Source organism: Carassius gibelio, chromosome A9 (assembly GCF_023724105.1).
Source record: "Carassius gibelio isolate Cgi1373 ecotype wild population from Czech Republic chromosome A9, carGib1.2-hapl.c, whole genome shotgun sequence".
NCBI lineage: Eukaryota > Metazoa > Chordata > Actinopteri > Cypriniformes > Cyprinidae > Carassius > Carassius gibelio.
Genome location: NC_068379.1, coordinates 26,010,899 through 26,038,258, shown reverse-complemented (window position 1 = coordinate 26,038,258; position 27,360 = coordinate 26,010,899). Strand labels below are relative to the sequence as shown.

Sequence of the window (27,360 nt, the reverse complement as noted above, 5' to 3'; positions counted from 1 at the left end):
CCCACCCATGTTACTTGATTGACAGGTTTCCGTGTAGACATTGAAAATTCTAATGCAAAAGGAATTGCGATTCCATTTGAGTTTTGGCAGTTTACATGCACAGTGCAGAGAGAGTGAAAAGGCAAATGTGGTAATTAATATTGCTATTTAAATATGACAGGCTCACAGCTCGTAAGATATGGGAAACACAATTGCAAACAGACTTTGCATTTTCATTTTAAATTTGGCAGACACTGTGCGTTCGCTTAAACAGAAATGCAAACGGTAATGCGCGATTTGCATTTGCGTTTGGATTATGTCACATTTTATGCGTCCACAAATTGAAAATGCAATTGCAAATACAATTTGCAATTCATTTTGAATAATGTCCGGAATATAATTCCATATGCATTAAAGGTATTCAAGTTGTAATACAGTATATATTTTCAAAAATAAAAATAATGACGAAATGAATTGGAGGAGTTCCCTATCTGTCGGTCTCTACGAGTTATGTCGAACGACATATGGGGTCACACTTGGGAGGCCAATCATCTCTGAGTTTAAGAGAAAACGCCAATGAAAATTGGCTAGGTGGTTTAACATACCTGAGCCACTCCCTGTGCCAACGTGTATAAATAGAGCGACAGGTGCATCCACTCATTAGATTTTTGCTTCGGAGCCGAGTGGTTGAATGAAAGCTGTTATACTCCACAAAGCCACTCATCTGCTGTGTCGGGAAGCTGCTCTGGTTGGCGATACCATGCAAACAGAGGTGTCCCTTTCAGCGATTCCCCTGGGCGCTTTAACTAAGAGAGCAGATTTCCTAAAAGAGCAAATCACAGATGATTTGCGTCTTTTTAAAGACACCGTTTCGTCCGTGTCCTTCTGGATGCGGTCATTTCCTGTTCTCTGACAACGGCCACGATCATTGTCTTCCGTGTCTGGGCATTCAGCACGCTGAAGGCGCGTTCAAGGATGTTTCATAAACGCACTGTGTGTGTGACCCTGGCAACGCTGTGATCGCGTCTCCCCTTCCTTAAAGGGAAAGGAGCAGACCCCTCTGTCACTACCCGTTCCGGTTTCTCTGCCATGAGCAGAGGACCGCCGGCTAGTGCTCTGGTAGATTTGAAGGTGTCAGTGAGAGCTTCTCCCCCGGGCCACGCCCCACAGACCTCTTACCCTTTCCGCAGTGTTTGTCCTGTGCGGCTGCTGGGTTGATTTTGCTGGGCTGTCTTATGGCAGTCCCAATGGGTCATTCAGTTTGGAAATGGGCAGCTGTGAGCATCAGGATGGAGGTGAATGCACCGCCCAGCCCTGAGTGCTCATGGCTGTTCGATTGGTTCTAGGTGTAGAGCGCGACTCACGACCGCGTTTTGCTCTGGTTCCTTTCTTCCCAGATGTGCATGGTGAAGTGATGTAGTCGTGTATAGCCCCTTTTTACGGCCGGAAGCAGCTCATTTCGTTCCTCCATCCTCACTGCCCTCGATGGCGGGGCAGCTAGGGGTGCGTCGACATTCCCCAGCAGGAGAGTGCGATTGCAGTGCACTTGTGTCCGCAAAACGCTGCCACTGGGAGGAATAGTCCGCACCTCTCACCCAAGGCCTGGAAGCTGTCGGCCGCTCTCGCTACCAAGGCTTACAGAGCTGCGGGCCAAGCTGCTTCTGCTCTGCATGCCATGTGCTATCCTGCCAACTCACCAAGCCAAGGCTTTAACAAATGCACAAGGGTAGAACCAACCCGAGGTTGATGCAGGAGCTGCGCATGGAGACTGACCTCACCCTTCGGGGTGACGGAAATCACGACGCAGTCCCTCGGGAAGGCGATGTCCACTCTGGTGGTCCAGTAGTGCCGTTTCTGGATCAGCCTGGTCGGTATTAGAGCACTTACAAGCGCACTTTCTCGATGCTCCCATCTCCCAGGCTGTCCTGTGTGGCGATGATGTCAGGGACTGTGCCCAGCAGTTCCTGACAGAACAACAGCAGACTGAGGCCATACAGCACATCTCGCCACGACGTGATCCTCCGGTTGCCACCATTCCATCGCGGGCAGTGCCTCAGCCTGCTCGTCGCCGTGGGCGTGGCCCCATGTCACTTCTTGCTGCGAAGTCCTCTAGGAAGACGATTAAGTGGCCCTGACATGGGGAACTCGGAGATGTGGGAGACTGCTCTTCAGGAGCTGGTGAAGACAGAGCCACTCCTTCCTCCGGAGGAGGGTCGGGTGGAGAATCCTCAGTTTTTGTTTCTTTCTGTTCCGCCGCTGGTCCAATGGCCTGCGGCACCCACTTTTTCATAAAAGAGCAATTTCCCATTCCTCCCAGTTGCAAGGCTCGCGGGTTGACGATGAGTGATGCACTGCCTCCTTATTCTCACCCACGATGCCCCCTTTCGCCAGCGGTCAAGAGGTCGCGGTTCAGAGACGCAACGCCTCTCCACGCATCTCTGGCCAGTTCCTCTGGGAACACGAGGAGTGTGGCTGTGGTGGCTTGGAACGCAATGCTTTCTGGGCCATCCGACACAACTCCCCATCGCTGCACCATTGCTGGTATGTCGACTGTCCCTTTGGTGCCACTTGTACGGAGTTTGGGAGCCTGGCTTGCGCTGCCCAACCCGTCACGCTGGCTCATTCGGACGGTCTGACTCGGTTTTGGGATTCAGTTCGCCCAGCGACCTCCCAAGTTCAATGGCATGCTCGAGACTCCGGTGGCATCAACTGTCTGGAGTTGCTGGCAGTGCATCTAGACTTACGGCAGTTTCGGCCGCTGTTGCTAAACAGGCACATGTTGGTCCACACGGACAACACTGCGGCTGTTTCAAACATCAACCGACAGGGCGGTCTACGATCACGTCGCATGTCTCAACTCGCCCGCCATCTCCTCCTCTGGAGTCAGACATGGCTCAAGTTGCTGCGCACTACCCACATCCCGGGGGAGCTCAATCGTGCAGCCGACACACTCTCACGACAGCTTACCTTTCCCTGGGAATGTCGACTCCATACCCAGATGGTCCAGCTGATCTGGAGTCGATTCGGGAAAGCCCAGGTAGACCTGTTCGCTTCCCACGGGTCCTCTCACTGCCAACTGTACTATTCCCTGTCCCAGGCCTCCCTGGGCACGGATGCACCGGCACACAGCTGGCCTCAGGCATTACGCAAGTATGCGTTTCCCCCAATGAGCCTGCTTGCACAGATGCTGTGCAAGGTCAGGCAGGACGAGGAACAGGTCCTGTTTGTCGCGCCTTACTTGCCCACCTGTACCTGGTTTTCGGAACTCATGCTCCTCGTGTCAGCCCCTCCCTGGCGGATCCCCCTGAGGAGGGACCTCCTCTCTCAGGGGCTTGGCACCATTTGGCACCACGTCCAAATCTTTGGAACCTCCATGTGTGGCTTCTGGATGGGACGCGGCAGACCTAAGTGATCTGCCCCCAGCGGTGGTAGACACTATAACTCAGGCTAGAGCCCCCTCTATGAGGCAGGCCTATGCCCCTTCGGTGCCAAGGTCAGTGAATTTGCGCTGGGGCTTTGGGAAGGTTACGACCTTAAGCGTAGCTTTTGTGGCTTGCCGACAATTTCAGCTCCACAGGGTTGTGATGGTGTTCAGGTTTTTCCATAGGACCCCATATGTCGTTCGACATAACTCGTAGTGATCGACAGATAGGGAACATCTCGGTTACGTACGCAACCCTCATTCCCTGATGGAGGGAATGGAGACGTTATGTCCCCATGCCACAACCTTGAACCGGTCGCTGTTGCCGGAACACGGTCTCGGCTCCTCAGCGTAAAACCTAATGAGTGGATGCACCTGTCGCCCTATTTATACCCGTTGGCACGGGGAGTGGCTCAGGTATGTTAAATCCACTAGCCAATTTTCAATGACGTTTTCTCTTAAACTCAGAGATGATCTGCCTCCCAAGTGAGACCCCATATGTCGTTCGACATAACGTCTCCGTTCCCTCCATCAGGGAATGAGGGTTACGTACGTAATCGAGACGTTCTTGTTACAGTCAGGTCTTTGTTGCATTTTAATGCATAACATTTTCTCGAAGTGTAACAATGAATAGATAAGTATAATACAACTAAATGAGAAACTCTGAGAATTGCATCAGTACCTGCTGAGACAAGAGTAGAGTCCGCTGTGGGAGAGTTCAGCAGGTAGAAACCAGAGCTCGTTGACATTAATGTGTATTCCCTTGATATTATCCAGACTCTGATTGGAAACAAGGCTCCAGCTCACACTCACATTCTGTATTTTACTGTCTATGATGTTGCACTCAATCCTAAATGCAAGACCAGCACTGATGGTGTGTGAGCTGCGATTTATGATGTGCATCTGACTCCCTTGAAGAGAAAAAAAATGCATAATTTTTATTAGTATGCGACTTTAATTTTGGTAAATTGGGGTAAGAGCAACTGTACCTAACAATGCATTCCATAACATTTAAGCAGCAAGTTCTACTCTGAATAGGCCACAATACTCTTGATTTCAAGAGTAAATAATAGTAAAAATTGACTCGGGTCAAGGAAACCAAACGGAAATGTTTTTTTCTTCTACAAATATGATTGGTGTAGAAAGCACATTTGCAATGTTACAAATGTAAAAATAAAGTTTGGATACATTACTATTTAATATTTTTACAAGAAGCCATTTATGGTCATCAAGCCTGCATTTATTTGATCAAAATTTGAATATACTTTTCGAAATATATGTTATGCCATGCTGATTTATTATCAATGTTGGAAACCTGCACTCTAAATACTGCAGCCTCAGAAATTGCTTTGAAAGAAAAAGTAAAAAAGTACATCGCCTGACCTTATTTCTAAACCACGTAAGCATTTTTTATTCTGCAGCAGTGGTTTTGAAAAGTTCTGTAACCGCGGCTGAGGACACACTTTTTAGGTCAGTATGTGAACAGTCACGTTAATCTTTGTTGAGGCAGGTAACTTCGGAGAACTGCAAATTAAACTTCAATATCTTCAAAATCTTTGCTAAGAATAGCTAACATAGCCTATTTTTAAAACCTAACCTGCATTTCATGAATGCACTGAAAGTTGAGTGATACAGTTATTAACTCAATAATCAGTGATGATACTAATAATAAAACTTGGCTCTTTGTTTTCACATTTTAAAAAGCATCTCCTTTATTCATTCATAAACAGTTGCTTTAATAGGATCATTGTATATTGTGTTTTACTTTTATTTGTTCATTACATTTTTTGAATGCTCCTGCTGAATACTGTTATATACCTTAAAATAAAACACTGTATTATGTGTATTTGTAATGTGTATCTTTGTTCTATTTTTTTTTTAATAACAAAGATAAAGTAATGACAAAGATTTTTATTGTCTCCCACTTTGGCCTAAATATCCACAATACATTTTTCATATTTTGTTACCTTAATGTAATAAGCTTTTATAGTGAAAAAGACACACACAAATATGATCGGTGTAAAACACATTGGACATTTGCAATGTTACAAATGGAAAATAGAGGCAATGTAAAAAAAATAATAATAAAATGATATTTCAAAAATTTTGATAGATTACTATTTTATATTTTGCAAGAAGTCACTTATGGTCATCAAGCCTGCGTTTATTTGAGCAAAATTTGAATATACTTTTCAAAATATATGTTATGCCATGCTGATTTATTATAATTGTTGGAAACCTGCAATTTTTGATAGGATTCTTTGATTAATAAAAAGGGGGAAAACAAAGAAGAAAATGAAAGAAAAAAAGACCAACATTTATTTAAAATGTAACTTTTGTAACAATATACACTATCGTTTAAAAGTTTGAGGTCAGTATTTTTTTTTTTTTGGGGGGGGGGGGGGTTGTTAAATTGATAGAAAGTCTGATAGTAAAGATCTCTGATTTGAATAAATGGTGTTCTTTTTAACTTTTTATTTATCACTGAACCACAAAAAAATTTGTTATTTTAAAAATAAATAAATATAAATGTAAATAATAATAATTATAATAATTTAAAAAATAATCAGCGTAACTGTTTTCAACATAATAAATCGTCATATTAGAACGATTTAGGAAGGATCGTGCTCTAAAGACTGGAGTAATGATGCTGAAATTTCAGCGTTGCATTACAGAAATAAATGGTATTTTAATATAAATTAAAATAACATAAATACAAATTTAAGTAAATAAAACATGATTTTGAATTGTAATATTTCAGAATATTAGTTTTTTCTGTATTTTTGATCAAATAAATGCAGGTTTGATGAGCATATGGCACTTTCATAATGCTGCATAATTATCAAAAATGGTCATATAATAAAGTAGTTTCACGACACAGAAACAGAAACTGACCGCTCCGCTTCACATTATCGTCCGATTAATTTTAAACTTCTTGTGCCATATTCAGCAAACACAGAACGTTCCCCTAATGTTCCCTTATGGTTCCCATTTGGTAAATTTTTTGGGAACCAAACAAGAACGTTATAGGAACGTTCCCTGTATGTTATTTTTAGGTTTCATTTGATAACCTTAGGAGAATGTTCTGGGAACGTTCCCTGTAGGTTATATTTTTACAACTTTAAGGGAACTGTTCTGAGTAGGTTTCCGGAACGTTCCCCTAACCTAAAGTTCTATTTACGTTAAGAAAACTTTCCTGGATAACCAATAGGGAACATTCTGGCAACGTTCTGGGAACGTTAGTTTTTGGTAAAATTGTTAGCTGGGAAATCATATAAAATATAAGATAATCACTCTACATTTTGTATCTTCTGAAATCGCTTTGAAAGAAAAAGTGAAAAAGTACATCGCCTGACCTTATTTCTAACCCACGTAAGCATTTTTTATTCTGCAGAGGTGGTTTGGAAAAGTTCTGTAACCGCGGCTGAGGACACACTTTTTAGGTCAGTATGTGAACAGTCACGTTAACCTTAGAGGCAGGTAACTTCGGAGATTTTAACACGTAGTCTGTCACAACTGGAAATGAAACTTCGATATCTTCAAAATCTTTGCTAAGAATAGCAAAGCCTACTTTTAAGTCACTATATTTGAACGCACTGAACGCTGAGTGATAGTAGCCTACAGTTGTTATCTCAATGACCAGATATGAAAAACCGTCACCTTTATTCATTCTTTCCCTTTGTTTGAAGTTTGAACCCTCAGCGACTAAAATAAACACTAGATGAATTCAAGACAATGGACAAACCCAACCAGAGACGTGAAGATGAACTCTCACCTGCAATCCAAAGAGCTGAGAGTACAATCCAATGGAAATAAAACGAGCTCATCTTGGGTTTTCTTGACAGCAGGTCTGGCAGATTTAAGACACGTTCCTGTGAAACGACATTAAAAACCTTACTCCTGTTTTCATTATGAGCTAAAGAGAGCAACAAACACAAACGTGACAAAAACCCTCGTGACAGATCGGGATACGAAACAAAAACAACCAGCTATCAAATTTCCCGTTTTCAAAGAGACATGACAAAAGCAACGTTGCGTGTCAACTACGCAACATTTCTGTTGCAAGCACAACTCGCTATTAAATAAACGCTAATATGTTCGCTTACTAAAACTGAAAGTAACGACTATGAGAAAGTAAGTCAAAGGCGGTGACTACAGTAAGTGAAGAGCAGACGTGTCTTACCTCGTGTAGATGATCATGAAGAATAAACTCGCTTTCAAAACTTGTGTGTACAGCGCCTTCTCGGAATTTCCTTAAGTGAGACACTAAAGCTACACGCGCACTTCTTGAGGAAACTGCGGTTTCTGTCAGGGTGCCACTCGAGGAGGGAACAGCATCCCACTCACCAACACTTATAGTCTACCAACTTCACTTCTGTCCCCAGTGGATCTGCACGAATACACTGCACCATGCACTCTCAGAAAAAGAAAAGAGAAAAGGTACACACCTCCTGTATCATATTTCCCCGTGAAGGGTGCATTTTAGTACCGAAAAGATGCACATTGTAATTAAAGTGTCAAGTCCGTTTGAAAAGGTTGGTGATTTTAACCTCATCCATACATTATTTTCACAGAGCGTGTGGATGACGTGTTAAAACCACCCCTTATATTAAAAGAATATAAAGAAAACATTAAAAATAGTCATTTTAGGTTTTGTTAATCACAATGAAGTGATATTTTTTTTCTGATTGTTTTGTCTCTTCGACACTGAGAAAGAGATCATTAAAACTAATTTCCCTGAACAAAATGATTCAAACTAAACATTTATTTTGAATAACTTTAATTGGCAATCAATTTATAGAGTCCTTGATATCTCTTTCCATTCTACTTAGTTTACTTTGTCTTTATAAAAGAGTCATCTTTATGACATTTAGGACAAAGGTTTTGTATGTTGGTTTTAAAACATATGAAATTATATATATTTTTTGTGAATTCAGACATCCTACTGAAATTATTCATATTTTTGTAATTTGTTGGGCAACAAGTGTAATTTTTGGTTTATGTGTAATTTTAAATATTAAATAATTTCTCAAATGTTTAAACAAAAAGATTAAATGCAGGAGAGAGCAGGGTGATTTGAGCCTGTGTGGGGAAGTTGAGCCGCCCATTTGTGTATATATTTATACTATATGTACATGTATATATTTAATAAATATATGAAATACATATATATATATACAGTCATGGCCAAAAATATTGGCACTCTTGGTAAATATGATCAAAAAAGGCTGTGAAAATTCATCTGCATTGCTAATCCTTCACTGTAAAAAATGAATCATGGGTCTTTTAATTTTCATCAAAAAAATGCAGGTGATAAATTATAATTAAAAATAATGTGTGGATTTCATTAAAGATATTGTGATTCAGTGTTGTATAGAAAATAATGAGGACTTTTTACTAATAAAACCAAGAGATGCGTTTTCCTCATTTTGTTTTAGGAGACTTAATTTAAGTGAATTAGCTCAATTTTGCTGTTTTATTTTAGAGGTGATTGTTAGTTCCCAGCATGCTTTGCATATGGCTGGATATGGAGAGTAAATTTTGAAATTAAATGCTACTTTATGTTTTTGAGTGAAGGGAGGCATCTATTAATGTTTAATGTTCAGTTACATTTGACATTTGTAAGAGTTTCTGTAACATCGAAGTTTCCATTGCACAGTGCAATCGTTACCACTGTGCAGAAGAGTAGAGCTTGTAGTTATGGATAATACTCTTCTAAGGTATTATACCTTGTTTAATGAGCAGTAGCCTGGCTAGTGCTAGTGCAGTGCTTTCCAGTATTTCTCAAGTATTTTCCTATTTGAGCTGATTGGCTGTATACAGTCTTGTAAATGTATAAAAAAAACAAAATACAAACAGATCTCATTTAAAATCACAGACTTTTGAGAATAAACTTAAAATAAATGAGCACATTTCCCTAATTATATTAAATGTATTGTGTCATAGACTAAATAATTTAGGAATTTTTACTTAATTTATTTGGGTTAATTTCCTCATAAAAACAACCTTAAAATCTACTCAAATATAATACGTGTAATATTGTTACCATATTTTTTTTAAGCAGATAGCCTGTAATATTTTTTACAGTTGTGATCTTTTATTTAAACGGTTCACAAAAATGTATCCTTTCATTGGATAATAAGAATTTAAAATGGGAGGAAATATCATTATGAAAATTTATTTTTCTCAAATACTCACAATTCACACAATTCACAATTATAAAACATGATATTATAAACCTTTTATTTTTCTTACAAAAAATACATCGATTCACCCCCTCCCCCGCCCGAGCTGTGTAAGACACTTTTAATAATGGATGAGCTTTTTATTAAACTTCCCAAGGACCAATGAGTGTCATCAAAAGACAAATTAAAAATAACTCCAACTGAATTCGTCTGAAAGAAGAAAGTCATATACATCTAGGATGACTTCAGGGTGAGTCATTTATGGCTTAATTTTCACTTTTGGCTGAACTAACCCTCTGAGTCACTGGGGTATATTTGCAGCATTAGCTAAAAATACATTGCATGGGTCAAACGTATTGATTTTTCTGTTATGCCAAAAATCATTAGGATATTAAACGAAGATCATGTTCCATGAAGATATTGTAAATTTCCTACCGTAAATATATTAAAACTTAATTTTTGGTAAGTAGTGGTGGACAGTAACGGAGTAGCTTTACTTCGTTTACTGTACTTAAGTACATTTTTCAAGTATCTGTACTTTACTGGAGTAGTTTTATTTTGAGTAACTTTTACTTTTACTTCACTACATTCCAAAGCATTAGATCGTACTTTTAACTTCACTACATTTCATAAAACATATCGTTACTCTTTTTTTTTTTTTTTTAATGCTTTATTTAGTGACAATTCACATACAAATGAACAATAAAAGCAAAAATATAAATACTGTATATTCAACCTGACAATAATTGTGAAAAAAAAAAGAAAAGGTAAATACTAAATAAATCAACAAACAAAAATAAGAACTATATACAGAGGGGTATTAAAAACAAATCCATATCTCCAACTACAAAATAAGTATACAAAAGTCCTTAAAAAGGATAACGTTTCAAGGCTTTACAACAATCTATAGTCTTTTTTGCTTTGGAGTTCCTTACACATTCCATCACTTTAAGATACTGACGTAACTCAAATTTAAATTGTAAAAAATTAGGTGTACTCTTTGACCATCGAAATTTATGAATGTGATATTTCGCTAATATAATAAACAAATTAATAACAAAATAGAATGTATTCTCTAAAGGCTTATCATAATAAAATAAAACATTCTTTTCTTCTAAAGTAATGTCAATTCCTGAAATCTCTTCAAAGAAGATCCTAAAATCATACCAGAATAATTTAGTACAAATACAATCAAAAAAAAGATGACATATACTTTCATCATTCAAATTACAAAAGACACATTTCAAATCAATATCCTTCTTAAATCTTTTAATAACCTCATTTACTGGATAAATACAATGAATAATTTTAAATGAAACCTCGCGAATCTTATTGATGACACAGTATCTCCTGGAGATTATAAAAGCCTCCTCCCAATTAATGTCCTTAAAGCGAGAATTCCAAAAACTTTTAGCTGGGGGTATTCTAAATGGCCGACAAATCTGTCTAAGAAAATTATTATTGCATTTTTTATCAAGAATACTTATACCATCTAACTTTACATTTAAGTCATTAGTTATGTTCAAATCAAAAGCATCAGCAGCTCGCATCAACTGAAGAAGACCAGAAGATATAGCATCAAAGACCACTGCATAATCCTTTGCAGAAATTGGAAGTTTAAACTTATCTAAAAATTCTCCATATGAAAGTAAAACACCATCAGAACGAAACAACTGTGTCACCAATATAATATTATTTCTGAACCAATAATCGAAAAAAAGTGTCTTATTCTTATATTTAATATCTTTATTGAAACATATCGTTACTCCCTATAATAGGGCTTGGGCGTCGTGACGTCATTACTTGGCGTGGCCGCCACGTTGACTGCCTCCTTTACTGCCACTCGGACTACTGCACAGTGTTTAGACATACTCCCTCTCACCCGTGTGTCTTAATTTGATTAATTAAAAATCTATTTTAACCATTTTCAACCGTTGCTGTATTGTGGGGTGAAATAGCGCAACCCATAATCGCCATGGGGAAAATAAAATGAGAATGGATTGACTTTACACCGCTATCCTGCTTGGAGGCGCGACTACGGAGACCATAACATCTGAATATTAATTTATATAGCTTAAAGGCAGGGTAGGTAAATGTATAAATTTAAATTTGTACAAATTAGTACAAATTCAAATTTGTTTAAACTTTATTTATATATCAATACATAATTAAAATATAAGTACTCTGAAAAAGAAAGTATAAAAATCGAGTGTCTGTAGACCTCTCACGACTGTTTTAAAAGACAGCTCATTATTTCCATTCACTCCACCCCCTCGCTTCTGGGCTCCTTCCAAAGCCACGCCCCCAAAACACATGAACGCGCAACTCCGACCACTGAGCTGGAAGACGCATTATTTACCTGAGACGAGCGGAGAGGAAGGAGCACAGTGCATGTAGTGACATGTCAGAATCACATGTAATAAAAATAACTTTATATGAAGATAAACAAACAAGATGTATTTTAGTACTCACTATCAAGCTAGCATATTGATATTCAGATCGGCACTTCGGAGCATGTTCGCGACTCGGTTGATTCAGATCGGCTCTTCGGAGCCTGTTCGCGACTCGGTTGATTCAGATCGGGACTTCGGAGCATGTTCGCGACTCGGTTGATTCAGATCGGAACTTCGGAGCCTGTTCGCGACTCGGTTGATTCAGATCGGCACTTCGGAGCATGTTCGCGACTCGGTTGATTCAGATCGGCACTTCGGAGCATGTTCGCGACTCGGTTGATTCAGCTCGGCACTTCGGAGCTTGTTCGCGACCTGGTTGATTCAGATCGGCACTTCGGAGCCTGTTCGCGACTCGGTTGATTCGGATTGGGACTTCGGAGCCTGTTCGCGACTCGGTTGATTCAGATAGTCACTTCGGAGCCTGTTCGCGACTCGGTTGATTCAGATCGGCACTTCGGAGCCTGTTCGCGACTCGGTTGATTCGGATCGCGACTTCGGAGCCTGTTCGCGACTCGGTTGATTCGGATCGGGACTTCGGAGCCTGTTCGCGACTCGGTTGAGTCGGATCGGCACTTCGGAGCCTGTTCGCGACTCGGTTGATTCAGATCGGGACTTCGGAGCTTTTTCGCGACTCTGTTGATTCAGATCGCCACTTCGGAGCATGTTCGCGACTCGGTTGATTCAGATCGGGACATCAGAGCATGTTTGAGATTTTTTAAAATTCAGATCTGGACATCGAAGCAGGAAGTGTTTGTCAAACAGTTAATTGGTGATAAATGAATATTTGGACTTGAGGCTTTTTTTTTTACCTGTAGATTCAGCATGTACATGGACCCACACACAAAGGTGGACACACTCTAGACTTAATAATCAGTAGAGCTCTAAACTTTTCATCCATTGTTATTAAGGACATTATTCATAACCGTACTGAAAATAAGTAAATATTGTTAGCTGATGCTAACTGTCTAGCTAACAAGCTTGCTGGTGCTAACTTGAGGTAATTTTTATAAATAATGTCCAAATATTTTTTTTCAACCAATATTTTATATATATATATATAGCTATATATAGATTACATCTGGGGAGAAAAGAAAGGATGTGATGTTCAGAACATAGTTAGGCCTACTACAGTAATTCTCAAAGAGGGGAAAGAGATGCAACCCGTTTGGCCAGGGGTGTTTTTACACCCCAGACAAGGTTTGAGAAGGAAAAAATCATTATGAAAATATAATTATATTTTTCTTAAAATCTTCAGGCCTTATTATCATGTCATATATAACTGTGATGTTCTGTAAAACAACAAACTTTAAAATACTTTGTTCTTACTGGTGAAGATCAGATGGTCATCTCTGTTTTCTCTCAGGTACACCACAGTGCAAGCTTCACAGTGAACATCACTCTCATCAGCGTAGTCCATATCAACAACAAAAATATATCTTGATATCCATATAGTAGTTATTTTGGAAAAAATCCCAGGTATTTTGAGCAGTAGAATTATAAAAATGAAAAAAAAATGTGCTAATATAAAATTAAATTAGCCTATATAAAATTGCAAACATCTATCTTTCAGTACTTTTTTACTTAAGTACATAAAAAATTGAGTACTTTTGTACTTTCACTGGAGTATTGAAAAAGGAGAACTTTTACTTTTACTGGAGTAATATTTTATTATACGTATCTGTACTTTTAATCTTGAACTTGATTTGTACTTGATCAAGTACTTGATTTTTTTTTTTTTTTCACCCTCAGATTCCAGATTTTCAGCCAAATATTGTCAGATCCTAATAAACCTTAAATCTTCAAAAATGTCGAAAAAATGTACCCTTATGACTGGTTTTGTGGTCCATGGTCACATATCTATAAATGCTGCATATCTGTCTGTCTGTCTATTTATTATAATCCTCTAACTACATGTGTATGATCTGACTGAAGTTGTGGTTCGCAAAAATCAGCAGCATTGAACGGAATCTGGGTCAGGTGTTTGCGGTTGGCGCTTCTTTGATTAAAAGGAAAAGCTTGCCATTTCTGTACTTTTAGCAACCAAACAGAACAGCAAAACCAATGGCTGTCCTCAAATCTGCATTGATCTGTGAAAACGGATAGTCCCCAGCTAACAAACAGCATGCTTGTTGAAGTGAGACAGTATTTTAAAATTTTAATAAATCTTTTTCTGAATATTCCTATTTACAGTAAAAATTTAATCTATACTGTACATAAAACATAGTAAAAAATTTTGGAAAATGTCTTTAAAAAAATAACAGGAATGCTCAACACAATGTGTGACAATCCAATTTAGAATTATCTACTGACAAAAGCCTGTATCTCACAACAAATCATGAGAAAGTTTCTCTTATATACATAATTTCTGCCCACAAAACGCTGCAAGTGTTTTCTGATCTCAGCACCTCTCATACAAACCAGAAAATATCAGAAACCGCATCAGGTCTGGTTTCATGTTCAGGAAACGACAGACCTCAGGATTCTCATCTTTCTGAGGTTGAGATTTAGAGCTTGCAATCAGATTAACAGCTGAACTCCAGAAGTACAAATCCAATTACTCTCCATAAAATAGCTCACCAAGGCTGTATTTATTTGATAAAAAATACAGTTAAAAAACTTAAAAGGGGGGTGAAATGCTATTTCATGCATACTGAGTTTTTTTACACTGTTAAAGAGTTGGATTCCCATGCTAAACATGGACAAAGTTTCAAAAATTAATTTGTACGTTTGAAGGAGTATTTTGGTTCCAAAAATACCTCTTCCGGTTTGTCACAAGTTTCGGAAAGTTTTTTCCGAGTATGGCTCTGTGTGACGTTAAATGGAGCAAAATTTCCTTATATGGGTCCTGAGGCACTTCTGCCGGAAGAGCGCGCTCCCGTGTAGCAGAGCACTGAGAGCACAACAGACTTCACTGATCAGAGCGAGAGCGTCGCGAAAAGTCACAAAAGAAGTGTGTTTTTGGTTGCCAGGGCAAGACAACCCTGCACAGATTACCAAAAGAGAAACAGCATTAAGGGACCAGTGGATGGAGTTTATTTTTACAGAGAATCAACAGAGTTGTGCAAGTGTTTGTGTTTGTTCCCTGCATTTCGAAGATGCTTGTTTTACAAACAAGGTCCAGTTTGACCCGGATTTGCACATCTTTTATTTCTTAAGGATAATGCAGTCCCAACGAAAAAGGGTCACGATCGTGTGTTGGAACCGCAGGCGGTGAGTAAAACTGCTTCAAATATCTCTGTGTTGTTAACTTAGCTATCGGCGCGTAAGCACATCAAATAAACAACATGCGATGTTGGCATAAAACTGCACTTTCCACATGTACACCTTGAACAAAAAAAAAAAAACGCTAAGCAAATATATACAGTTTCAATACATACCACATAGAGACGTCCTGCTGTAGTCGTTGATGCTGCTGCTCTTGTTCAATTTCAGCCTCTGGATTCTGATTCTGGGTCATAGATATATGGCTGAATCTGACTGTTAGCCGTGGTTTGTTTTGGATGATGTTTTTTTCCTCACAGTAATGTCACAGCTTCCAAACGCTCTCAACTCAAAAGCCTACTGGCGCTCGTGATTCTTTAGCTCCGCCCACACGTCACGCCTCCAGCCGCTCGTGTTTTTCCGGGAAAAAACGGTACAGACTATCTTTCTCTTATAAATATAATAAAACTAAAGATAGTATATATAATAATGAGGAAAATTATTATTTCTATTTTGTCATATTATTAGACAGTATGAAATCACAAAATTTGGGCCTTTGCAGCACTACACATGAGCACAAAAAACCTGTGTCTTTGTTCTTTTACAATAACATTTTAAATGAGATTTTTATTTCCAAAATGTTTTTTAAGACAGACATTTACTGTATGTTAGTATAGCCATAAATATTTGTATTGTAATTTTAAAGTTATAATGTAAAATAAAATATATCATTATATTTCTTAAATATTTACAATGAAAATTATATAATTATATTTCATATTTTTTATAATAAAAACAATTTTTTTTACAATCAAATTCTAAAATCACAATTTTCATAAGAAAAAAACTTAAAAAAAACAAATCTCGATTGTATTTTTCTATCCAAATGGTGCATCTACATTAAATACAGCTTACACTTGGTCTTCTATCATCATTTGATGTCTTAAATGAAATCAGCTGTTTATATGACAGCGCTTTGTTTTGTTGCATGTGCTTTACCTTCCCCAGGCAGGCCGTCCCGGCCCAGGATGAACAGCTTATATCCGTACTGGCCCTCCAAGACCTGCGGCAAAGTACTCATCGCAAAAATCTCAGCCTTTTCACTTGAGCCTTCGAGGACTCTGGGATAGGCGATGTATGCATCATACTGCTTCCCATCACCATCTACAGGAAGAAAACAAAGAGCACAGAACATGCAAAACTAAATACATAAAAGGCGATTAATATGTATTTTTCAGCATGCACTGCAGTGCTGTGAATGCACTGAAAGGTGTTGATTCGAGTTTATGTAACATGCGTAACTTCCCAGTAACTGTGTGACGATGCTAAAGTGCAAAAGTTTATTTTCTGTTTATGGTGACTACCTGTGGTTTTGTAGAGAAATGGAAACACAGTCCTGACCCACAAGGCCAGCTCCACCTTGAATATGGTGCACAGAAGCACACCTATCACGAAAAACAATGCAACCTAGCCCAGAAGAAGACCGAGAATCAAAGAAAAGGTTCCCATCTGCTGATGAAGGGAAAGGACAAACAAAAACAGCTGTTTATCTTCGGCCAGTATAAAGTAGATCATGTTTGCTTCTTAAAAAATGACTTCCCACTGGCTAATCTTTAAATTATTATCTGTCATGTATGTTCATTTAATGATTTATGCTATTGAATAGCATCTTGAATGCCCCACTAATTTTATTAATGAAATTGTACTGACTAAGTCCTAAACGAAGTCTAGTACTGGTTGCTAATAAAACGGATTAAGTTTAGACGTGTGCCCTTGCGACCTCACATAATGCAAACGGAGAGTTCAGTAATGTTACTATTATCTAACAAGTTTATTTTCCTCCATATATCATACAGCGGCAATATCTTGACTCATAATACATGTAACCAAAACAACAAACCGTATTCTTCACTATCAAGGCAAGACACAAAAGCACAGTCGAAAACTGGTTGCTTCCCAAATCAGCAACACCTGCATCTGGGTTCCCTCTGGGTTAAATGAAATACCTGGCTGACCGGAGATCAGCTAGGCCACAAAACACATCCAGCCCACTAGTGGCACAGGAAAAAACTACATACAAAGGCTCATACACTCCAGCCCCTGAATGCATCTGCCAGAGCAATTACACCAAATTCAAAAGAGCCATAAATACCAAAAATATAGCTTACATGAATGGGAACCAATTACTCTTTAGTCCATTAAGCAAGCATATCTTAGTTATGGGTCGTTCAATGATGTTTGTCCTGGTCTTCAAACGAACCACACGTACCAGACCTCTCTTATCAGGGAAAGTTTCCAAGACTCTTCCAAGCATCCATGACCCAACGTGATGCTGTGGAGTCCGCAACCATGACCAGGTCTCCAGGAACAAAATTCCTCTTCTCCTGGTTACATTTTTGACGCTCCTGAAAAAAAAAACGGTAAGTACTCGCGGATCCACCTCTTCCAAAAGAGATCAGAGATGTAATGGGTTTGTTTCCACCTTCTTATTGCATAAACTTCCCTTTTGTCGAACAGTCCTGGTGGGAAAACTGGTTTTCCTTTAAGGAGTAGCAAATGGTTTGGCGTCAAGGCCTCAAGATCGTTGGGATCCTCTGACAGTCCTGTGATGGGACAATTGTTAAGCATAGCTTCAGCCTCACAGAGCACAGTATGGAACCTTTCGTCATCCAAGGTTTGCTCACGGAGCACAGAGCACAAGATCTTCCTGATCATCCATATCATACACTCCTATGTGCCACCGTGATGTGACCCAGCTGGAGGGTTAAAGCTCCACTTGATTCCCTTCTTCGACAAGGCTCTTTCAATGGGGTCATGATTCAAAGAGGCTAAGGCTTCTCGCAGCTCCCTTTCTGCACCCAAAGTCGTGCCATTGTTAGATCTCAAATGTGAGACTTGTCCTCTTTGACAGATGAACCTTTGCAAAGCATTGATGCACGAGTCAGTGTCAAGAGAATATGCCACTTCCAGGTGCACAGCCCTGCTCACCATGCAAGTGAATACTACTCCATATCTTTTCACGATGCTACGCCCTCTTTTCGCATCAACTGGCCCAAAGTAATCTACACCAACGTTAGTAAATGGCGGTAAATCAGGAACCACTCTCTCTTCTGGCAAGTCTGCCATTTTTTGCTCACCAGTTTTTCCACCATGGCGTTTACAAATTAGGCATCTTGATATGTTCTTCCTTACTGCAGTAGGTCCACTTGTGATCCAGTATTTTCTCCTTGTAGCGGAAAGCACATAATTTCTACCTCCATGTTCAAGCTGTAAATGGACATAACGAAGGATAAGATCGGAGATATGTTGGTCCTTTGACAAGATGAGGGGGTGTTTAATGTCCTCAAGGATTGCTGCCTTTTTCAGCCACCCCCCAACTCGTAGAAATACTCCTAGAACCAGATCCAATTTGAGGATGCTGCTACTTCTCGGCACTTGTGAATTGGCAGAGGTTAGTGCAGCAAATTCTGTATGGAATCTGTTTTGCTGTGATTATGGAGGTTTCAGCCTCCAAGAGATCTTCCAGAGACACCTTCTGATTCCCAAGCGATCTTGAGAAAGCTTGCATCTCCTTTTGCACATCCAACATTGCTGCTCCAATAGCACTGGTGTTTGCTTGCTCCAACTCTTTTCTTTTTTCTTTCAGTTTGAGCAGAGTTCCCTTCAGCTTAATGAGCCACACAACTGCAACTTTCAATCTTTGCCAATCAGAGAAATGGGTCATCAGTTGCGATGTGGCGTTGGTGTCAACAAGTACCACATTGACCGTCAGACATCTCTTTACTTCTGGCTCGTCAGCAATGACACTTGTATCCCCAGGAAATTTTGGCCAATTTTCTTCAGGTTCCCATAGGAATTCCTGGCCTTCTATCCATCTTTGCTTTACAAGATTTTCTGCCTTCAATCCACGTGAAGCATCGTCAGCAGGGTTCAGGGATGTGGGAACGTATCTCCACTGCTCAATTTCCGAGTTGTCCCTGATGGTGGTTACCCTATTTGTAACAAAAGTTTGAAATCTTCGGTCTTCATGTGCTATCAGTCCAAAAGCATGTCTTCTTTAGTGGAAACTGGAGTTCAAATTGAAGCATCTTGTCTACTCGTACTGCAACAATGGCATCAGTTAGCTCTAAACGGGGAATGCTGACAGTCTTTAGGGGGGCCACTCGGGCTTTGCCAAATAAGAAAGTAACATGAATCCTCTCATCCATGTACTGCGACCTCAGGTAAGTAGCTGTACCATAGCCGTTCTCACTCGCATCGGTGAAGTGATGCAATAGGGCACTGATACTCCTCCCAAATCCTGCAGGCTTCACACATCTGTGAACTTTGAAATATGCCCCCTTTTCAAGATCTATCAGCCATTTGTTCCACTTCTGCTGAAAAGATGGAGGAATTGGATCATCCCAATCACACTTCGACCTGCATAGCCGCAACAACAGCTTGGCAGGGAGTACTATAGGTTCGAGGAACCCCAATGGATCGTAGACAGAACTGATGATGGATAGCATGCCACTGTGACGAGTGGGGCAGGGCCGAGAGATGTGGACACGAGGAGTGAGGCCAAGTGTAGTGATTGGAGATGCGCTGCACCTGCGCCCCACTGCCGGTCTCGATTCCCACGTAGGAGATGGAAGGATATAAAACTGGAGCGACGACCGTGAAGGACGAGAGAGGACCAGGCCTGGGCCATATTTTATGTTTTCTTTTTATTTTGTGCGCACCAGTCGTCCGTGAGGGGCTGGTGCGCTGTTTTGTGTTGATTTTTGTCATTAAAATGATGTTTGATTGTGCGCCGGTTCCCGCCTCCTTCTTCCCGACAATTATGGAGTTTTTATCATTACAGCCACATTTGGTTGCCAGCTTCTCCTTGACTTTCAGTTTGATACACCACTGCAAACCCAAAGCTCTGTCCAATGGCAGCTTAACCCTGTCCAGATCAAGCTCATACAAGTTCTTGGACTTGAGATCCTCTGGGAGGCTTTGCAGTACTTTTTAACTATTACTAATCCATTGAGTGAGGGTAAACCCTCCTCTGCCGCAAATGGTTATAAGGCTTTTAACCATGGTGACTGCATCTTCTTCAGAGGGTAGACTCTTCAGTAAGTCATCCACATAGAAGTTTCGGTTGACCGTTTCAATCACTTCTGTTGGAAAGTTGGCCTGATTGTCTTCAGCAGTTTTTCTAAGGCAGGCAACACTAGGTGATGAATAAGCTGCAAATAAATGGACAGTCATGCGATGCTCTACAAGACCTTGCTCCACGTTACCTTGAATCCACCATAAGAATCTTAAGTAGTCCTGGTGTTTCTCTGTCACCTTAACCTGGTGGAACATAGCCTTTATGTCCATTATTATGGCCACCTGTTCCTGTCTAAACCTCATAAGAACTCAATCAATGAGCTGGTGAGGTTCGGTCCTTACAAGAGCTGACTATTGAGCGAGATCCCTTTGTACTCTGCTCCACAGTCAAACACCACTCGTAGCTTTCCTTTCCGTGGATGGTATACGCCATGGTGTGGGATATACCACACCTTCCCTATTGGCGTTTCCAACTGATGGTTTATTCTGGTCAGAGGAGAACTGGCCCCCCAACTGAGCCTGGTTTCTCCCAAGGTTTTTTTTCTCCATTCTGTCACCGATGGAGTTTCAGTTCCTTGCCGCTGTCGCCTCTGGCTTGCTTGATTGCGAATAAATGCACAGACGCTATTTAAACTGAACAGAGATGACATAACTGAATTCAATGATGAACTGCCTTTAATTATCATTTTGCATTATTGAGACACTGTTTTCCAAATGAATATTGTTCAGTTGCTCTGATGCAATGTATTTTGTTTAAAGTGCTATATAAATAAAGTTGATTGATTGATTGATTGATGCGTCGGCACTTCTTCGGCATAGCCATTGCTAATGACATCAGCAAGAAAGTTGTTGTACTCTTCATGAAAGCCTGCGTCTTTCTGAAGTCTCCTTTTTAAACCACGAACACGTTGCATGGCAACACCAAGGTTGTTTGGAATCGAAACATCTTTCCCTTTGAAAGGCATTTGAAACGTGTAGTGTCTGTTTTGAAGCTGAGCAGAGCTTTCCATTATCTCCACAAACTTATTTTCTTCCCTTGACATTTCTTCCTGTTCTGCAGAAGCTTGCTCATTGAAGTCGTAGATGTACTGGCTAGTTAACAGTTCTTCAATTCTGTCAATGGCAATTCTGACAGAATTGCCATAAAAACTCTGGCGCCGATACAGGATGGCTGCCTCCGTGACGTGCTCTGCATATGTTTTTGTGTTTTTGTTAGTTTGTCCTGTCTTTAGTTATATTCCTGCCATCAGTTTCACCAGGGATGAACTGCTGAACATTCGGCAGAATGCACCACAAGATGTTTTTCCGGATTTCAATTTTTCAGACGTTTTAGTGAACGTTGTTATCGGAGGAGCAGCGGCGCTGATCAAACGCTTCAGGACGCGCAGACGGGGAAAGCGAGCGGGAGCGCTCGTCAGACTCAGGAAGCGCGGATTTCGAACACCGTTGCCTAGCATCCATCTGGCAAATCTCCGCTCTCTACCCAACAAAACGGACGAACTCCTGCTTTCTCGGACAAATAAGGATTTCACACACTCTGCTGCTCTGTGTTTCACGGAAACCTGGCTGAATGACACCATACCGGACAGCGCGCTCCATCTGTCGGACTTTCAGCTGTTTAGAGGGGATCGCGACGCAGAATCAATGGGGAAATCGCGTGGTGGCGGGACATGCTTTTACATCAATGAACGGTGGTGTACAGATGTAACTGTGTTAAAGTAGACGTGCTGCTCAAAGCTCGAAACACTCTTCATTAACTGCAAGCCGTTCTATTCGCCGCAGGAGTTTCACTCGTTCATTCTGGTGAGTGTTTACATCCCTCCTCAAGCGCACGTGAGCTCAGCTTTACAGAAACTCGCTGATCAGATCACAGACACAGAACAACAACACCCGGACTCTGTTTAAATAATTCTCGGGGACTTTAATAAAGCCAACATGTCCCACAAGAGACAGTAATATATTGGATCACTGTTACACCACAATAAAGGATGCATATCACTCTGTTCCACGAGCAGCTTTGGGACGTTCTGATCACCTTCTGGTTCATCTTTTACCGTCCTACAGGCAGAAACTAAAATCAGCTAAACCTGTATCAAGGACTGTAAAAAGATGGACTAATGAAGCAGAGCAGGATTTACAATCTTGTTTTGACCTCACTGATTGGAGTGTTTTTGAAGCTGCTGCCACCGATCTGGATGAACTCACAGAGACCGTAACATCATATATCAGTTTCTGTGAGGATATGTGTATTCCTACAAAGACTCGACTAATTTACAACAATGACAAACTGTGGTTCACTGCAAAACTCAGACAACTCCGTCAGGCCAAAGAAGATGCTTACATGAAGGGGGACAATGTCTTGTATAAACAGGCTAAATACACACTGGAAAAAGAGATCAAAGTGGCAAAGAGGAATTATTCTGAAAAAATAAGGACTCAGTTCACTTCCAACGACTCCGCATCAGTGTGGAAAAGTCTGAAACAGATTACCAACTACAAGACACCACCCCCCAGCACCGTAGAGAATCAACGACTGGCAGACGATCTGAACGAGTTTTACTGCAGGTTTGAAAGAACACCCATCACCTGCCCTGAACGCCTCCCCACACAACCATTCACACCATTCACAACTCTTGCAACCAGCCCTGAATGCCTCTCCAAACAACCGTTCACACCATTAACAGCTCCTGCAACCCATCCTGAACACCTCTCCAATCAAGCACTCTCACCATTCACACCTCCTGCATCCCCCCTCTCAGGTGGGGCACCTGCAATTCAGATCAGCGAGGATGCGGTGTGCCAGGTCTTCCGGAAGCAGAAAAGGAAAAAAGCACCAGGCCCAGATTGTGTTACACCAGCCTGTCTGAAATCCTGTGCTGACCAGCTGGCCCCCATCTTCACACAGATCTTCAACAGATCGCTGGAGCTGTGCGAAGTCCCTTCATGCCTCAAACGTTCCACCATCATCCCCATCCCTAAGAAACCCAAAATTACAGGACTAAATGACTACAGGCCTGTGGCTCTAACGTCTGTAGTCATGAAGTCATTTGAGAAACTGGTGCTGGCCCACATGAAGGACATCACTGGGCCCTTGCTGGATCCTCTTCAGTTTGCCTACAGAGCAAACAGGTCTTTGGACGATGCAGTAAACATTGGACTGCATTATGTTCTGCAACACCTAGACAGACCGGGGACTTATGTGAGGATCCTGTTTGTGGACTTCAGCTTGGCCTTCAACACGATCATCTCAAACCTCCTCCTGCCCAAACTAAATGAGCTCTCCGTGCCCACCTCCATCTGTCAGTGGATCAACAGCTTCCTGACAGACAGGCAGCAGCTAGTGAGGCTGGGAAAATACACATCCAGCACCCGTACAATCAGCACCGGAGCTCCCCAGGGCTGTGTTCTCTCCCCACTGCTCTTCTCCCTGTACACTAATGATTGTACATCTAAGGACCCCTCTGTCAAGCTCCTGAAGTTTGCAGATGACACCACACTCATCGGCCTCATTCAGGACGGTGACGAGTCTGCTTACAGACAGGAGGTAAAAGAGCTGGCTGTCTGGTCCACTCTCAACAACCTGGAGCTTAACACACTCAAAACAGTGATGAACAGGGATGATCGTGGACTTCAGGAGAAACCCCCCTGCACTCCCCCCACTCACCATCATGAACAGCACTGTGACTGCAGTGGAGTCATTCAGATTCCTGGGCACCACTATCTCTCAGGACCTGAAGTGGGACATTCACATTGACTCCATTGTGAAAAAGGCCCAGCAGAGGTTGTACTTCCTTCTCCAGCTGGGGAAGTTTAACCTGCCACAGGAGCTGCTGAAACAGTTCTACTCCACCAGGGCCGTCGCCAGAACAAACCAAATGGGGGGGCATTTAATTTTCATAGGGGGGGCACACTTTTTTAATGATCTGAGACAGACCATAACATAAACCCATATTAGGCTATAACTAAAATAGACCACAATAGTCTTGTTTTGTTCAATTATTCAAATAAAATACTTCACCGTTTGATCTCAACGTCTCTGTTTATTGTCTCTTAACATTTCCAAAACCGCCAAAAATGTATTCTGAGATCGCATGCAACGCGCAGCCCAGCTGCGCAAAGGAATTGCGTATAAACAATACAATACTGTATGTTTAACTAAATGAATTGCATATTTTATATATACATACTTACACACAAACTGCATATTGTAATTTGAATTAATAGAACTACTAACACAAAAATAACATATTGAAATGTCTGCTGCTGGAGACTTGCCATTGGCTGTTGTATTTGAATAATTAATGAGGTAGGTCTTTACAAGGTTTGGGTTCTGTTTAGGGATGTTTTAACAGTCATTTATGAATATAATTATATTTAAAATTATGTTCTGTGTAATAATGCGTTGAATAATGAATCGTCTGAATCATTTCTGAAGGTAATGTGTTATGCATTTCTAGTGTTACCGTTGTAGTGATTACTGTTCCTGTGAGCCAAGTTCTGATGAAACACCGTTATTAGTGTAATGATCTAAATCAATAACATTCATTATCGAACGTGTAATTGCGCATACACACTGGCTGCGTCGGGAGCGTCAAAAATCACTTTTGCCGCTCTGCTCACAACGCTGCAGAAAGATTCATGAGCGCTCAGATGCTCTGACGTAGTCCGAATACATATTTTGTATTAAAAGTGTCCGCAAAGCTATCAGACTTGTTGATCTTATGCAGACTAAGCACAAGGAGGTTAACGTTATAAGTTGATCTCATTAAATGTTGTTGTGGATGAAATATTAAGATCCTTTACTTAAAATGAACGATCTCAGACACCTTGGTCCACTTATCACTTTTAATTATTTTTTTATGTCCCTGTACGCAAACAGGGGCACATCATAGATTACTGCAAACGCGAAACAGCAATAATCAACCTGTCCTCTATTTTGCTTGGGAACTAATGTGACCGGAGCTGCGTCCTCTGGAATCCTCTCAAGCGGTTGACTTCTACGTTCCGATTGGTTGCTCCCCAATCGCGTCATAGCTCATTACCATAAGTTGCCTTGATTTAAACTCTGCTCGACGCTCTCAAAGGCCAAGTCGCGCCGCGCCGCTGCTCGAATCTGGTTTACATTGAAAATGAATGACTTCCGGCCACTTTGACGCTCTCGACGCCGGCGGTGTGAATGCACAGTAATGCAAGTTTGGTTAATTGTTCTGTGCATTACATTTAGGGGGGCACATAAAGTCATTTGGGGGGGCACTGCCCCCCGATGCCCCCCCTTGACGACGGGCCTGTACTCCACCATCATCGAATCCATCCTCTGTACTTCAGTAACTGTCTGGTTCAGCTCAGCTTCTAAATCTGACCTCAGAAGACTACAGAGGGTAGTCCGGACTGCTGAGCGAATCATCGGTACAACCTTCCCTTCTATTCAAGAACTGTACTTTTCCAGAGTGAGAACAAGGGCTGTTAAAATCACTCTGGACCCCTCACATCCAGCACACTTCCTCTTTGAACTGTTGCCGTCTGGTCGACGCTACAGAGCACTGAGCACCAGAACAACCAGACACAGAACCAGTTTCTTCCCTCAGGCAACCCATCTTATGAACAGCTGATAATAACTGCGAACACACTACACTTTATATTTATATACACATACACTTATTTATCTAACACACATACTTAGTATACAATTAAATTTTGCACATAATATACATGTACATACATAACTGCAATTTTGTAATATACCTGCCTACAATTGTCAATTTGTATATTGTCATTCACTAGGGCTGCACGTTTTCAAGTTTTTCATTAACCCTTAGCGGTTAATACTCGGTTAACCATAGTGTGCCATAGTAACCATAACTATAGTAATTTCCGGACATTGGCCGAAAAAAAAAAAAAAAATGTCTGACAAAATTTAATCTCTCCGGTCAAATTGTCCTATTAAAACTGCCTAATAATGCCGCCCATTAACACAATCTGAATTTGAGAATAAGCCTGAAATGTATAAGGCAAAAGGTAACAAGCAGGCTCCGTGGCCGCCACGCTAAGGCTATGACTATGTTTGACACGTACAGTATTTGAAAATCGATAATTATTTATTTATTTATTTTAATTACATTTATATCTGAATTTATGTCAACCTATAGACTTTCAAATATCAAAATGTCATGAATTAATATGTATTTGTGTACAAAATGACATATAAACATATTTTCCTATTATATTTTGCCTGGAAACGCTTCCAACAAGGCGTCGGTTCTATTTCTAGCATGCATGCGTCGAGCCGCGCCTGAGCCAGGCGTCGAGCCGCGCGTCTCACGCAGGCAGTCGGCAAGCTCTAACCTGTTAACATGGGAGCCGAATTAAAAACAGACACGCCACGCATCTGAGATGCTTTCGCCACGCATCCAGTGTGTCCTAACCGGCCTAATGATGCCCGGGTATTGGCTGTTGAGATTACAACAACGAGGTTGTACTTGAAGTATATCTAAGCACTGTATTGCAATACTTGCATTTTGCCCCGTCACTCTCAATTTTAAAGTGCTCCAATGCTGTACTTTTTTTTGCCCGCTTCATATTAGAAAAATGACTTCTTCTTGTGGACATTACAAATGTCTGGGAGCGCTCTGGCGGTCTCTGGTGGTGCAAAAATGAATTACAACTAAATTCAATGCACGCCATTGACGTCACTTAACCGAGCAAAATGTTTCACTCGGTTACGCAATTTTTAACGGTTATTCGGTTAACCGGTTAACCATGGACACCCCTATCATTCACTATCTACTTATTTGTATTTTTTATTCTTTTATTATGTGTTTTATGTTCTGTCGCTGTCATTCTGTTGTACTGCGGAGCTTCTGTCACGAAAACAAATTCCTCGTATGTGTAAACATACCTGGCAATAAAGCTCATTCTGATTCTAATTCTGATTCTAAATAAAGGTTAAATACAATTTTTAAAAATAAAAATAAAAAATAAAATAAAATAAAGAAGGTGCAGATTTGTTGATGGTCTGTGCTTTTTCTATCTTTGCTTGCAGGAA

General features: G+C 40.7%; 1 protein-coding gene across 12 annotated transcripts in view; it reads right to left on the bottom strand.

Annotated features, from left to right (window-relative positions):
* Nucleotides 1-27,360, bottom strand: part of LOC128020260 (interleukin-1 receptor-like 2) — a 60,942-nt gene that overhangs the window by 7,019 nt on the left and 26,563 nt on the right. For 2 of the 12 annotated variants that reach the window (XM_052607065.1, XM_052607067.1), the window contains one exon: nt 4,083-4,311. The exons of 8 other annotated variants lie outside the window; for them this stretch is intronic. In XM_052607065.1, coding sequence (XP_052463025.1) covers nt 4,083-4,311 — 229 coding nt within the window. Of the gene's footprint in view, nt 1-4,082; nt 4,312-7,175; nt 7,273-7,583; nt 8,246-27,360 lie in introns of those variants that run through there. 2 more of the 12 variants (XM_052607062.1, XM_052607064.1) reach the window with 2 other exon arrangements.